General features: G+C 47.0%; 3 protein-coding genes across 3 annotated transcripts in view; 1 reads left to right on the top strand and 2 right to left on the bottom strand.

The window, feature by feature from the left end:
- Positions 1-595: 595 nt before the first annotated feature.
- ENH_00029410 (hypothetical protein) lies at positions 596-4,677 on the bottom strand (the record flags this gene model as incomplete). Its single annotated transcript, XM_013584842.1, is given in 6 exon segments — positions 596-1,042; positions 1,047-1,061; positions 3,024-3,096; positions 3,400-3,464; positions 3,793-3,857; positions 4,173-4,677. Coding segments are annotated over 6 exon segments (1,170 nt in total).
- A 1,092-nt stretch (positions 4,678-5,769) lies between these two features.
- ENH_00029400 (hypothetical protein, conserved) lies at positions 5,770-8,226 on the bottom strand (the record flags this gene model as incomplete). Its single annotated transcript, XM_013584841.1, has 1 exon — positions 5,770-8,226. The coding sequence occupies one exon, from the start codon at positions 8,224-8,226 to the stop codon at positions 5,770-5,772; it is 2,457 nt and encodes an 818-aa protein (XP_013440295.1).
- Positions 8,227-11,912: 3,686 nt separating this feature from the next.
- ENH_00029390 (proliferating cell nuclear antigen, putative) overlaps positions 11,913-12,478 on the top strand; it is a gene marked incomplete at both ends in the record, with an annotated part of 2,485 nt that continues 1,919 nt past the window's right edge. The window contains 2 exon segments of the mRNA XM_013584840.1: positions 11,913-11,924; positions 12,339-12,409. Of these exon segments, the coding sequence (XP_013440294.1) occupies positions 11,913-11,924; positions 12,339-12,409 (83 nt within the window).

The following is a 12,478-nucleotide window of genomic DNA, read 5'->3' as shown; positions in this document are numbered from 1 at the left end:
GCTGCTGCTGTTTCTGCTGCTCCTGCTGTTTCTGCTGCTGCTCCTGCCGTTTCTGCTGCTGCTGCTTCTGCTGCTGCTATTGTTTCTGCCGCTTCTGCTGCTGCTGCTGTTGTTTCTGCTGCTGTTTCTGCTGCTGCTTATGCTGCTGCTGCTTATGCTGCTGCTGCTTATGCTGCTGCTGCTTATGCTGCTGCTGCTGCTGTTTCTCCTGCTGCTGTTGTTGTTTGTCCTCTTCCTGCTGCTGCTGCTGGTTTTATTTATGATATTGCAGGATGCTTCTTGCTGCTGCTGCGTTTTCTGCTGCTGCAGCGCTCGCTAGTTGCTGTTTTGTATGTGCTGCTGTTGTTGCTGCTGCTGTTCGTTTTGGTGCTGCTGCAGTTCTTGCTGCAGCAGCACTCTTGTGCGCACTATCCGTTTTCTTTTGTAATATTTTAAAGCGCATGCAGACTTTGCTGCTGCTGCTTTTCCTGCTGCTGTTGCAGCAGCAGCAGCAGCAGCTGCTGCTGCTGCTGCTGCAGCCGTGGCTATATTCTGCATCTCTTTTCATCATTAGCGCATGCGCCTCTGTGCGTTGTTCTCCGCGCTCGCCTCCTCATCAGACCCACTCCTGCTGCTGCTGCTGCTGCTGCTGCTGCTGCTGCTGCTGCTGCTGCTGCTGCTGCTGCGTGTTGCTGCAGAAAATGGCGATAGGATCTGCTGCGGAGGGCTGGGTGTCTTTGGTTTCAATGCGCTGGTGTCTGGCTTTTGTTTGCTTCGGCTTTTTTCTCTTCGAAGCTCCGCTGTACGACGTGCTGCTGCTTGCTGCTGCTGCTGCTGCTGCTGCTGCAGTTGCTGCTGCTGCTCTCGCGGCGCTGCCCTTCGCGCTCGGGGCCGCGCTCGCAGCAGCAGCAGCAGCAGCAGCAGCAGCAGCAGCAGCGCCAGCAGCAGCAGCAAAAGGGCTCGTCTTCGATGTTATTGAAAGCCCCGTTGGGCCGCTGCTTGCTGCCTTCTTCGGTGCTGCTGCTGCTGGCGTTTTCAGCCAGCTGCGGCTGCTGCTGCTGTCCTTATTTGCTGCTAACAGAGTGAGCAGCAGCAAACTTGAACTTTTCCAGCTGCTGCTGCTGCTGCTGCTGCTGCTGCTGCTGCTGCTGCTGTTGCTGCTGCTGCTGCTGTTGCTGCTGCCACTATTTCATATTCGCAAACGTTCATGTTTAAATGTAGTTTTATTTAAATATTTAAAAGTCTTATTTCAATTTATTTATAACATTTTATTTAAATGTTTGAAATATATTTTATTCTTCAGAGTTTGGACTTTAAAAGAATTTGTTTTCTTTCTTTTTGCTTCTGCTGCTGCGCATTTGTCGAAGGAATTAAAAGGAATTAAATTTTAATTTAATTCTTTTAATTTCAATTAAAAGAATTAAAGTTTAATTTAATTCTTTTAATTTCAAATCGAAAAATTAAAGTTTAATTTAATTCTTTTAACTTCAAATTAAAAGAATTAAAGTTTAATTTAATTCTTTTAAGAGGATTCATTTTAATTGTTTTAAAAGAATTAAAAGGAACTAAAGTTTAATTTAATTCTTTCAGAAGAATTCATTTTGATTCTTTTAATTTCAATTAAAAGAATTAAAGTTTAATTAATTCTTTTAATTTCAATTAAAGCAATTAAAGTTTAATTAATTCTTTTAATTTCAATTAAAACAATTAAATGAATTCTTTTGTTGTTTGCTTTTGTGCTGCTGCTTTGCTGCAGCAAGAAGGCAGTCTGTGGGCGCGGCTGTCTTTGCTTTTTGTTTTTTATTTTTGTTTCCTTTTCTTGCCTTTCTCGAGTGTATCGACACCTGACTCCCTCACTCACTTGTGAGTTTGTTTAATTAGTTCATTTAATTCATTTAATTCGTTTTGTTCATTTTATTCATTTTGTTCATTAATTCATTTAATTCATTTAATTCATTTGATTCGTTTTGTTCATTTAATTCATTTTGTTCATTTAATTCATTTAATTCATTTTATTTATTTTATTCTTTTGTTCATTTCATTTTTCAGAACTTTTCTGTTTCCCGCTTTGCTTTGTTCTTTTTATTTTTGTTTTATTTTTATTTTTATTTTATTTTTATTTTTTATTATTTTTGTTTTATTTTTATTTTTATTTTATTATTATTATTATTATTATTATTATTATTATTATTATTATTATTATTATTATTATTATTATTATTTCGTTTCTTTTGCCTTTTCGTCTTTTTATTATTCTTATTTGGGTGCTTGTAGCCTCACAAATGACTCCTTGCTTTTTTCTTTTTTAATTTAGACCTCATCTAACTGACAAATGGATCTATTTATTTATTATTTATTTATTTATTTACTATTTATTTATTTATTATTTATTTATTTGTTTGTTTATTTATTATTTATTATTTATTTATTTATTTATTTATTTATTTATTTGAATTGATTTCTTTTTATTTGCAGCTTCTTCGGCGCTTCGCCCTCCCTGTACACCGCGCTTCTGCGTCAAGGTGCGTTTGCAGTTTTATTTCGAATTTATTTTATTTTGTTTTTATTTCTTTTATTTCGACTTTGTTTTATTTTTAATTTAATTTCTTTTATTTCGACTTTATTTTGTTTATTTTTAATTTTTTTCTTTTATTTCGAATTTATTTTGTTTATTTTTGATTTTATTTCTCTTATTTCGATTCTTTTTTGCTTATTTTTGGTTGTTTTTGATTTTGAATTTATTTTGATTATTTTTGATTTTATATTTGATTTTAAATCTATTTTTTGTTTCTTTATTTATTTGGCCAGCTGCCTCTGGCCTTCGTTGTTGCTGCAGGTTTTCTTTCGTTTTCGTTTCTGCACAAATATAAATAATGAACAGCAACAAATTAAAAACATTTAATTATTTGTTTTAATTTGTTGTTCTATTTACATTTTATTATTTGTTTTCTTTCTGTTCTTTTGCTTCTTGTTGCTGCTGCGCTGCTGCTGCGCTGCTGCTGCTGCTGCGCTGCTGCTGCTGCTGCTGCTGCGCTGCTGCTGCAGATGTCGTCGTGGGCGCCTTGGCCGCCAAAATTTGCCTCTTTTGGCCTTCGCTGTTTGTGCTGTCGCCTCACCGTGAGTTTTCAACAAATTAAATAAAACAATGTCAAATAAAAATAAATAAATTAAATAAATTAAATAAATTAAATAAATAAACCAATTTAAAAACAAATCAATAAAATAAATCAGTTTTAAAACAAACAAATTCGTAATTCTAAATGCGGAAAGCGCGCACTTCATAGCGATGCCGCATACACAGGAGGAACCTGAACTGCCAAACCCTAAACCCTAAACCCTAAACCCTAAACCCTAAACCCTCATAAAGTATTCTCAAACCCTTTTTAAATTTGAATTAAAAGGTTTTGTTTCTGTTCGCAGCGACTCTGAAGAGAGTCATTAGTGTTTCGCTTTCCGTTTCTGTTTTGGTGGCGATGGCGTCCGATGTGAGTGAACTTGAACACAAGTTCAGATTTGAATTAAATTTTATTTTTTTAATTCAAATAAGTTTAATTCAACTCCAAATAAGTTTAATTAACTTCTTTTGAATATTTATTTTGTTCAAATGGCTTCTTTGGCTCTGTTTTGCTGCATTCAACTTCTGCATGCGTTCCCGTTCAACTTTTGCTTATTTTCGGGTTTCCAGCTTCTATTTGTTTCCTTTTTTCTCCAAAATGTTTTATTTTATAATTTAATTATTTATAATATTCTATTTTATATTTTAATTTACTTATTTGGAGGTGTTCGGATCTCTTTGCTGCGCTTTCCGTTCAGCACTGGGGCACCATCGGCCCGGGCTTTCTGGGGTGTCTGGCCTGCCTTTACTATTTGCTGTTCAAGTAAATGGAAAAGCAAATTAGATTTTAAAATTAAAATGAGTTTTAAAATAAAAGAAATGAATTCGAAAGAAGGCTTGGAGCAAACTAGACTTTGAAAGAGTTCTTCGGAGTGGCCACGAACAAAAGACCGCCTCAGCAGCAGCAGCAGCAGCAGCAGCAGCACTGCAGCAGCACTGCAGCAGCACAGGCAAATGCAACTACAAAGAAAATAAAAAAGTCCAGCGAAGTATAATATAAAACAAAATCGAAGAAGACCGCTTGGGCGTCTCTAGCTGCAGCAGCAGCAGGAAGCCGAAAAGGCAGGGCGAAGCAGCAGCAGCAGCAGCAGCAGCAGCAGCAGCAGCTGCTGCTGCTGCTGCAGCGCCCGATGCTGGGAACGCGCAGCAGCAGCCGCTGCAGCAGCTGCTGCTGCTGCTGCAAGCTGCCTCTGCACCCGCAGCAGCCGTTGCTGCTGCCCCACAGGCCCTGGCTGTTCCTGCTGCTCCTGTACAGGCTGCTGCAGCAGGCGGTCCTGCTGCACTGTTGGCTGGCGCTGCAGCAGCGGGTGCTGCTGCAGCAGCAGCAGCAGGAGCGGGGCTGCAGCAGCAGCTGCTGCTGTTCTTAGAACGAGCAAGTGACCAGTGGTCCACTCAGGTGACCAGTGGTCCACAGCTCGAGGACTTAGTCGAACTTGCTGTCTGAGCACTTCCCAAAACTTAATTTCAATTTTCCTTTTCTTTGTTTTATTTTTCTTTCCCGCGTTTTCTTTTCCAACACAAACGCAAATACCCTTTGCATGCAAATGCATCTTTTTTTGCATGCAAATGCATCTTTTTTGCATGCAAATGGATCTTTTTTTGCATCCGAATACCTTTTTTTGACGCGAAGTGCCCTTTTGACAACACAAGTCAAAATAACTTCAACAAAACACCGCTGGGGCCCTCTTTGGGGCCCCCTGCACACCCTGGGGGCCCCTGGGGGCCCCCGGGGGCCCCTGGGGGCCCCTGGGGGCCCCCAAGAATGACAAAAAAGGGTCCCCCACACTTCAGAGCCCCCCACGTCCATATGCACCCCCTGGGGGGCCCCCTGGGGCCCCCACTAAAAGTGGGGCCCCCCTACTGTGGGGCCCCCATGGGGGCCCCCCTTGTGGGGGTCCCCCTGCCGTGGGGCCCCCCTACTGTGGGGCCCCCGCAGCCTCTGGGGGGCCCCGGGGGCCCCCCGGGCTGCTGCTGGGAGAGCAAGGCGAGGTTGAAGACACTGAAGACCCACTGGAGCAGCAGACCCTTTATTGCATGCGGCTTTTTGTGGAAGTTGAAAAGAAGAAGTTAATCCCTTTGGGGCTTTGATGTTTGCATGCACTCTGGAGGCTTTTGCTGAAGAAAAGAATACTGTTGTACTGCTGTGCTTGCTGTACGTACACCCCAGGCCCCCGCGCGCGCGGACAAAAGCCTCCAGAGGTCCTCAAAAGTGTTTTTTATTTTTATTTCTTCATTTTATTTCTCATTTTATTTCTTCCCGAGAGTTTTTCGGCGCATGCAACTTCGGAAAGGCGGCGAAGGCCGCACCTGCAGCATCTCCGGGGCTTTTGCAGAAAGCGCATTCAAATAGGCTCGGCAGTTCAGCTCGCAGCGTTTGCCGCGATCTCCCTCCAATTTCCCCCGATCTTCGCAACAAATTCAACAAATTAAAAATAAAATAACTCAAAAACTCAAAAGCAACTCAAAAAGGAGAGAAACTCCGCCGATTTCCCGCTTTTCCACTTCTACTGGCCGTCGCTCTGCTGTGTCGGGGCCCCGGGGGCCCCCGGGGGCCCCCGGGGGCCCCCGGGGGCCCCCTGGGGGCCCCCGGGGCCCCCCGGGGCCCCGTTTGGAGCCATTTGGAGGTCTTTTAAGGTTTTTTGGAGATAAAATGCTTTTGGAAATGCGTTTTGGACTTAAAGGCTTTTGAAGAAAGGCTGTTCGTCGGGGGAGCCGATCCAGGAGGGGAGAATGCCCTGCTGCTGCAGCGGGCCGCGCGCAGCAGCAGTGATGTGGACGTGGGCCAGTGCAGCAAGAGACTCTGTCTTGGCCAACTTGTCTGCTGCTGCTGCTTCTGGCTCTCCTGCTGCAGCAGCAGCTTTGAGGTGCAGCAGGGCTTTGTGCAGCAGCGCGCGGTTGGCCAGGTGCTGCATGAAGGTTTTGAGTTTTGCTGCTTCGTCGGGGCTCAGCGGGCTCAGACTTGCTGCTGCTGCTGCTGCTGCTGCTGCTGCTGCTGCTGCGTCTTTGCTGCTTCTCTCCAGCCGTTTGACCCACGCGGAGGCGGTGGTGCCCTGGCGGTCAAGGCCTGCTGCGAGGTCGTGTTTGGCTGCGCGGAGCGCTGCTGCTGCTGCTTCTGCTTCTGCTGCTGCTGCTGCTGCGCTTGCTGCTGCAGCAGGCGTTGCTGCTGCTCGCACGCGCTGCAGCGCAGCAGCAAACTGCTGCTGCAGCTTGCTCACGTCGAAGGTGGCCAGGGCCAAGTCGGTCTGCAGCTCAGCCACGAAGAGTTCCCTGGAAAGCTGCTGCAGCTCCTCTCTTGCTGCAGCAGCTTGGGCCTCCCGCTGCTGCTGCAGCTGCTGCAGCAGCGCCCCCTGCTGCACTGCAGCAGACTCCGCAGCAACAGCAGCAGCTTCCTCGTTCAACTCCAGGATCTCCAGCTGCGCAAGGACTTCCCCCGCGCGCCGCCGCTTCAAAGGATACTCCAGCCCGGCCTGCAGCAGCTGCTGCAGCTGCTGCTGCTGCTGCTGCCCTGCTGCAGCAAACGGCGGCAGCCCCAGCAGCTGCACTGCCTGCCGCAGCCGCGCGAAGCAAGAAGGAGTTGTGTCTCTTTGGTTGGAGAAGAGGTAAAGAATAAAGCCGGGGACATACTTGTTCAGGCCCAGCTCCACCGCGCTCTTGCTGCTGCTGCTGCTGCTGCTGCTGCTGCTGCTGCTGCTGCTGCTGCTGCTGCTGCTGCAGGGCTTCGACAGCGAAGACGAGAAGCAGCTAAACACTGCAGCAGACACCGCCCGCCGCGACAGCACTTGCCGGTCGCTCTCGAAGAGGGAGTTCGGCGGCGCTGCAGCAGCCCAGCTGCTGGCGAGTTTTTGGAACTCTCCGTAAACGAAAATGGCATCATTTAATTCTTGAAAATGAGGACTTTTCATCAAACTTTCCGGAGATTCTTTGCCAGAAATGCCAGTAATGCCATTAATGCCATTAATGCCATTAACAGCGTCTTTTTTCCCGTTTTTTCCGCCGCTCTGCTGCGCTTTTTGCTGCTGCTGCAGCTGCTGCAGCACTGCTGCTGCTTGCTGGTCCCGCAGCAGCACCAGCTGCTGCTGCATCTCCTGCGCCCAGCTCTCCAGCGCCTGGTACAGCAGCGGCAGCCGCTGCTGCTGCTGCTGCAGCTCCCGCCGCTGCTGCTGCTGCTCCTCGCTCCCCTGCTGCTGCTCCTGCTGCTGCTCCTGCTGCTGCTGCTGCTGCTGCTGCTGCTGCTGCTGCTCGGGGGTGAAGCCCCCACGCACAGGGTCGTAAGGAGCCACTCCTGTCTGCGTCTCCAGCAGCAAAACTTCTTCGAAGAGCCGCAGCCCCTGCAGCTGCACGAGCTGCCAAGCAGCAGGAGCAGCAGTGAGTTTTGCTGCTGCTGCTGCTGCTGGTGCTGCTGCTGCTGCTGCTCCTGCGACGCGGGAGACCTGCTCAGCAGCCCCTGCTGCTGCCACTGCTGCTGCTCCCGTCCCTGCAGCAACAATGGAGTTGGCCAGAGTCTTGGGGAAGTCTTCTTTGCTGCGCCAGAAGCAAACTTGCTTCATAGTGTGCAGCAAACTGCTTTCTGCTGCTGCTGCTGCTGCTGCTGCAGCAGGGTCGTACCGCAGCTGCCCCGGGTCCGTGAGCAGGAAGACATTCCCCGAGCCCGCCAGCTGCCTGTAGGCCTCGTCCACAACAGCAGCAGCAGCAGCAGAGTCCAGCTGCTGCTGCGTCCAGTTTGCTGCTGCTCTTCTGCTGCGGGCTTTGCTGGCCAGGGCCATCAGTGCTGCCCCCAGCAGCACGAGCGAGAGGCCCACGCGGCCCCTCCAGCGCGAGCGGCGCGCGGAGATGCCTTTTGCTGCTGCTGCTGCTGCTGTTGCTGCTGTTGCTGCTGTTGCTGCTGCTGCTCCCGTCTCCAGCGTCGCCGTCTCCGACTCCTCCTCGCTCGCCACGGAGCTCCCCTCGCGCCCGCGCGGCTTCCCCTTGCTGCCTCGCGGGCCCCTTTGCTGCTGCTGCTGCTGCTGCTGCTGCTGCTGCTGCCGCAGCGAGCCGTCGCGAATGGTGGAAAGCTCGAAGTCCGAGCCCGCGCCTGCAGTCCGCGTCTGCGTGTCCTGCGTCTCGAAGGCCCAGGTTTCCGTTGAAAACTCCATTTTCGAAAACTTGTGCGAAAATGGCGCAAAAAGCTCCACTTTTGCTGCTGCTTTCCTCGTCGCAGACCCAGCAGCAGCAGCAGCGGCAGCAGCAGCAGCAGCAGCGAAGACCCACGCAGCCAGCGCCTTCGCACGCAACTACTGCATGCAAAAGAATTAAATTCAACCAAAAACTCGAAAATATTCCAAAGTGCTTTTCCTGCACACCGCCGCAGCCGCAACTCCCCCGCTTCCGCCGCGCTCCTCCGCTGCGGATGCTTCCGCTCCTGCTGCTGCTCCCGCTGCTGCTGCTGCTGCTGCTGCTGCTGCTTCGCAGACCCTCGAAGAAGCAAAACCCTTTATTGCGCGCAAATAATTGCTGCTCAGCTCGAAGCACCAAACTGCAGACTTCGTTTCGAGCTGCTGCAGCAGCGAAAAGAGACGCAGAAGCCAACGGGGCTCCCGCGGGAGTCCTCCGAGGCCGACCAGGCCAAACAGCAGCACAAGAAAAGCAAATTTGCAAACAATTCAGTTAATACTTCAGTTAACTGACATTAATACTTTGCAAAACACTTAAGGGGTTTATTTGTGCAGCGTTTGGGACACAGTGCAACGAAGGGGCAGCAGCGGGATTCCTTGCTGCTAGTGTCGATGCTGGGCGATCTTCGCAGAAACCTGTCGAGGCTGGCTGTGTTCTGCGCGCTTTCCTTGAAAATGTTTTTATTCCAGAAAAGAAAACAAAAACGAAAGACTCCCAGAAGGCTAATGAGCCTCTCTAGCGAACAAAATAGGCCGAACTGGATCGGGGGTGGGCTAAAGCTGTCGCAGGCCGAGTACAGCCGCCAGATCGGCGCGGCAGCCAACCCTCGAGATATCCGCTTCCTTCCGAATGCAAATGAAATTATATTATTGAGTTAATTATATTACTTTTTTCACGGAGAGGCAACACTTGGAGCCACCCTGGACAGCCAGGTTGAGTTCCAGCGCTCCTCCGCAGCAGGAGCAGACACGGGGGAGGCGACGAAAGCAGACTAAAATGGCAATCAGTGCCGCCATTATCCCCTATAAAAGGCAAAAAAGTAGAAAGGGGGTAAAAATAAAGCTAAAAAGTCAAAAACTGTGCCGCTTTCCCCATGAGTTCGTGGCGAGGCAGCCAAATACACAATTCCACTTCGATGCTGGCAGCAACTCAAAGCCTGTGCAGGAAGCTGGGCGCGCCTAAGGGAATTTGTGCAAAAACTGAAAGCAGAGGCCCCATTTATGGTTTCTAGAAACAATAAAACAATAAAAGAAGCTTCAGGAGTCCCCAGAAAAGCATTTTGATGAAGGAATTTGGGGGAGAGCTAGCTGCTGAACTCCCAGGGGAAATTCACTTCAAGCAAAGAAAGCAAAAGCTGAAATGCACCAAAGGGGGCTCTCTGTTTGCAATTTCTTCGGAAACGAAGAAGCGCCGAACAGCTTATCTCGATCTTATTAGTGTTTTTATTCTCCTTCGCGTCTCTAGAGGATCCTAAACCCTAAACCCTAAACCCTAAACCCTATTGGTTGAAGTGGACAGCAAGACAGGCGCCCAGCTCGCGCCTAACGGCTCTCGTGTGTTGCCTTTCCCCAAAGCAGCAACAAAAGCCTTAATGGATTTATTTTGATTTATTAAGTCCTTTATTTTTGGCTTTTATGCAAGAAATCATATTGCATTTTGTTGCACTGAGTCGCTTCTCTCCACCCATACAGCTCTAGAGTTGCAGAATTGCAAGTTTTTCTTGTTTCGAAAAGAAACCTGGACCTTCTTAATCCTCATTTTGTATTTTGAAAATTTAATTGAGCTGTTGCACTAAATAAGTAGCTGCTGCCTTATTGTGTTCTATTTTACTTCTCCGATCGGCTGCAGATGGTAGCCTTCAATTCTATTGAAGTGTGGCTCTTAGACTTCGCGAAACGGAAACTTGAATTTAATTCAAAAGAAAAGGCTCAAGAGCCTCTTTTGAGTACGAATGGACTTCGACAAGTACATTTGTTCTCAAGAAAAGGTTCTTAATTTGTTTTATTTGAATATTTGAATTAATTTCATTTTGTTTGAATTCAAGACTTCGGTCCTCCGGGAGAGAGAAAGCTAAGAAAAGCTGAACGCAGTGTGGAAGCTGACCTCCGCAAGAATGCCTTGAGGCACAGCTTAGATTTTTCTCGAAAAGAAAACATTCTGGAGTTCATTTGCAAGAAAATATATTTTTAATAAATCAAATTTGAAGAAAAAAAGAAAATCTGAACGGCTGGGCAGGGGGGTCTAAGAAAAATGCTGTTGAGGGAGCTAAGAATTAATTTGAAAAGCAGAAAAAGAACAAAATGGCCCCTGAAGAAACATTTCCGAATTAAAAATTCCACTCTGTGTTATTATTTCCCAACAGTTTATCTGAATTTTCCCAGTAAGCTGCTGAAAAGCCAAATTCAGCAAGCAAGAACTGCCTGCTGGCTGCACAGTGGCTTTGAAAGCTGCAGCAGCTGCAGCAGCTGCAGCAGCAAAGTCAAAAAAGATAAAAAAAAGATCTACAGAAGTCCAGCAAAGGCCAAATGAACTAAAGAAACAAAAAAGGTAAGGAATGGCTGCTGCTAAAAGAGCCAGCGAGCAGCTTTTCCCCAGAGTTTTGGCTCTCTGCAGCTTCACTGAGCCTCTGGTTTCACTCTGAGAGGAATTTAAACTTCAATGAAAGGAATTTAAACTTCAACGAGAGGAATTTAAACTTCAAATCCGCACAAGTTAAATGCCTCAAGATGTACTTCTCATACATAATGCATGCAAGTGAGTCCATCGAATTCGGGCCACTCAATAGAATAGAGCCGCTGGCCTGCAAAAGAAATGGCAAATGAGTTGACTTCTACTTAGAAAAATAAATTTAAAAGATACGGCAATGCCCATAGACCAGGGGATAGCAAATATCCTCTTTGCCAGTTTGTTTCGAAGCAAGACAGCTCGAAAGACGGGCATTTAGTCCTTTGTGTACTTTCATTGTTTGCAAATGAATAAAAAATAATATATTAATCGAATTTGTGTCCTGAATTTAAGCAAAATGCTGGTTGAAGGAACATTCAGCAGCAAGTATAAGGAGTTTCTCTCATTCTATCACAGAACCATCAGCTGGCAGCAGAAGCCAGTTGAGCCTTGCTGTGCCTTTACTTATTTATTTCCACTTCACAAAAGAAATGGAAATAAATAGAGGGATAAGGGGCAGTTTATTTAACTGAGCAGAGAGTGGCAGAGAGTGAGACATTGAGCTTAGACAATTTCCCGTTTTCTTCTTTCTTTTGTGCTCTCAGCACTCTCCCCAGCTAAGTGAAGCTGCCAAATTTCGCAGGCATTTCAGTCCATTTATTATTTGTTGCTTCTCTGCATTTAATCGGTGCAAAGAGGAAGCCTACTGAGGCTCCCTTTCTGGTCCCGTCTATCCGCGGGATACCTCTTTGGCTGCAATTGGCCGAGTCTTGCAGAGGCTTTTGCCTTGAACAGAGCCATTAGGGAGTTTCAAAACCATCTGGTTCCTTCTCTTGGAGTTAATTGCATTTTATTCTTTTTATTTTGTAATTTGGAACTAAGTTGTTGGCAGGGACACTGGAGGATTCCTGCTTAGGCGCGGCAGCTGCAGCACAGGGGGTTGGGCGGAGAAACACGTATCCACGGTGCCGATACATTATTTTATCGGATAAAATGGTCTATTATGCTTTATAAAGCCACAATAAATTAAATTTAAATGTGAAGAAACAAAAAATATGAATTACAGTTCTTTTCTTGCTTGCAAACAGTATCGAGGCGTGATCACCTGTCGGCTGCGAGCAGTTTCCGGTTCTGCGCAGCTTTCGCTCGTGGTGCCCGGGGGGGATATTAAACTTTCTTTACTTCAAAAGTTGATTATTTTTTGTTTATAAATTGATTTAAAAGGGATTTGAGAGTAAGAAGGGTCGGTGGGGTCAAAAATTCGGTCGGACTTCCACCAACCCCACCACCCCCAACAGTCGTGGGCTTGCCGCTTGATCGTGCGTGTGTGGGAGTTCATTTGCCTCTTTTAAATTCAAATCCGAACGAACTCTCTTTGATAATGTTTTTTAGAACAAACAAAAAGAGCTTTCTCGTCTTTTGATTGCAGCAGCGACTTCGCGTGCCGCGGCCGAAGGCAGCGCCAGCGGCGCAGTTGCGCTTCCCTCCTGCACACTGCGAGTGAGTTAAAAGGCTCCAAATGGCGCTTTTATTATCCATTTAATTCTAAATTGCATTTTAATTTATAAT

The sequence above is a fragment of the Eimeria necatrix genome, genomic scaffold (assembly GCF_000499385.1).
Source record: "Eimeria necatrix Houghton genomic scaffold, Enh_scaff214, whole genome shotgun sequence".
Taxonomy (NCBI): Eukaryota; Apicomplexa; class Conoidasida; order Eucoccidiorida; family Eimeriidae; genus Eimeria; species Eimeria necatrix.
Note: the sequence above shows the minus strand (reverse complement) of the source record. Positions and strands in the feature narration are given on the sequence as shown.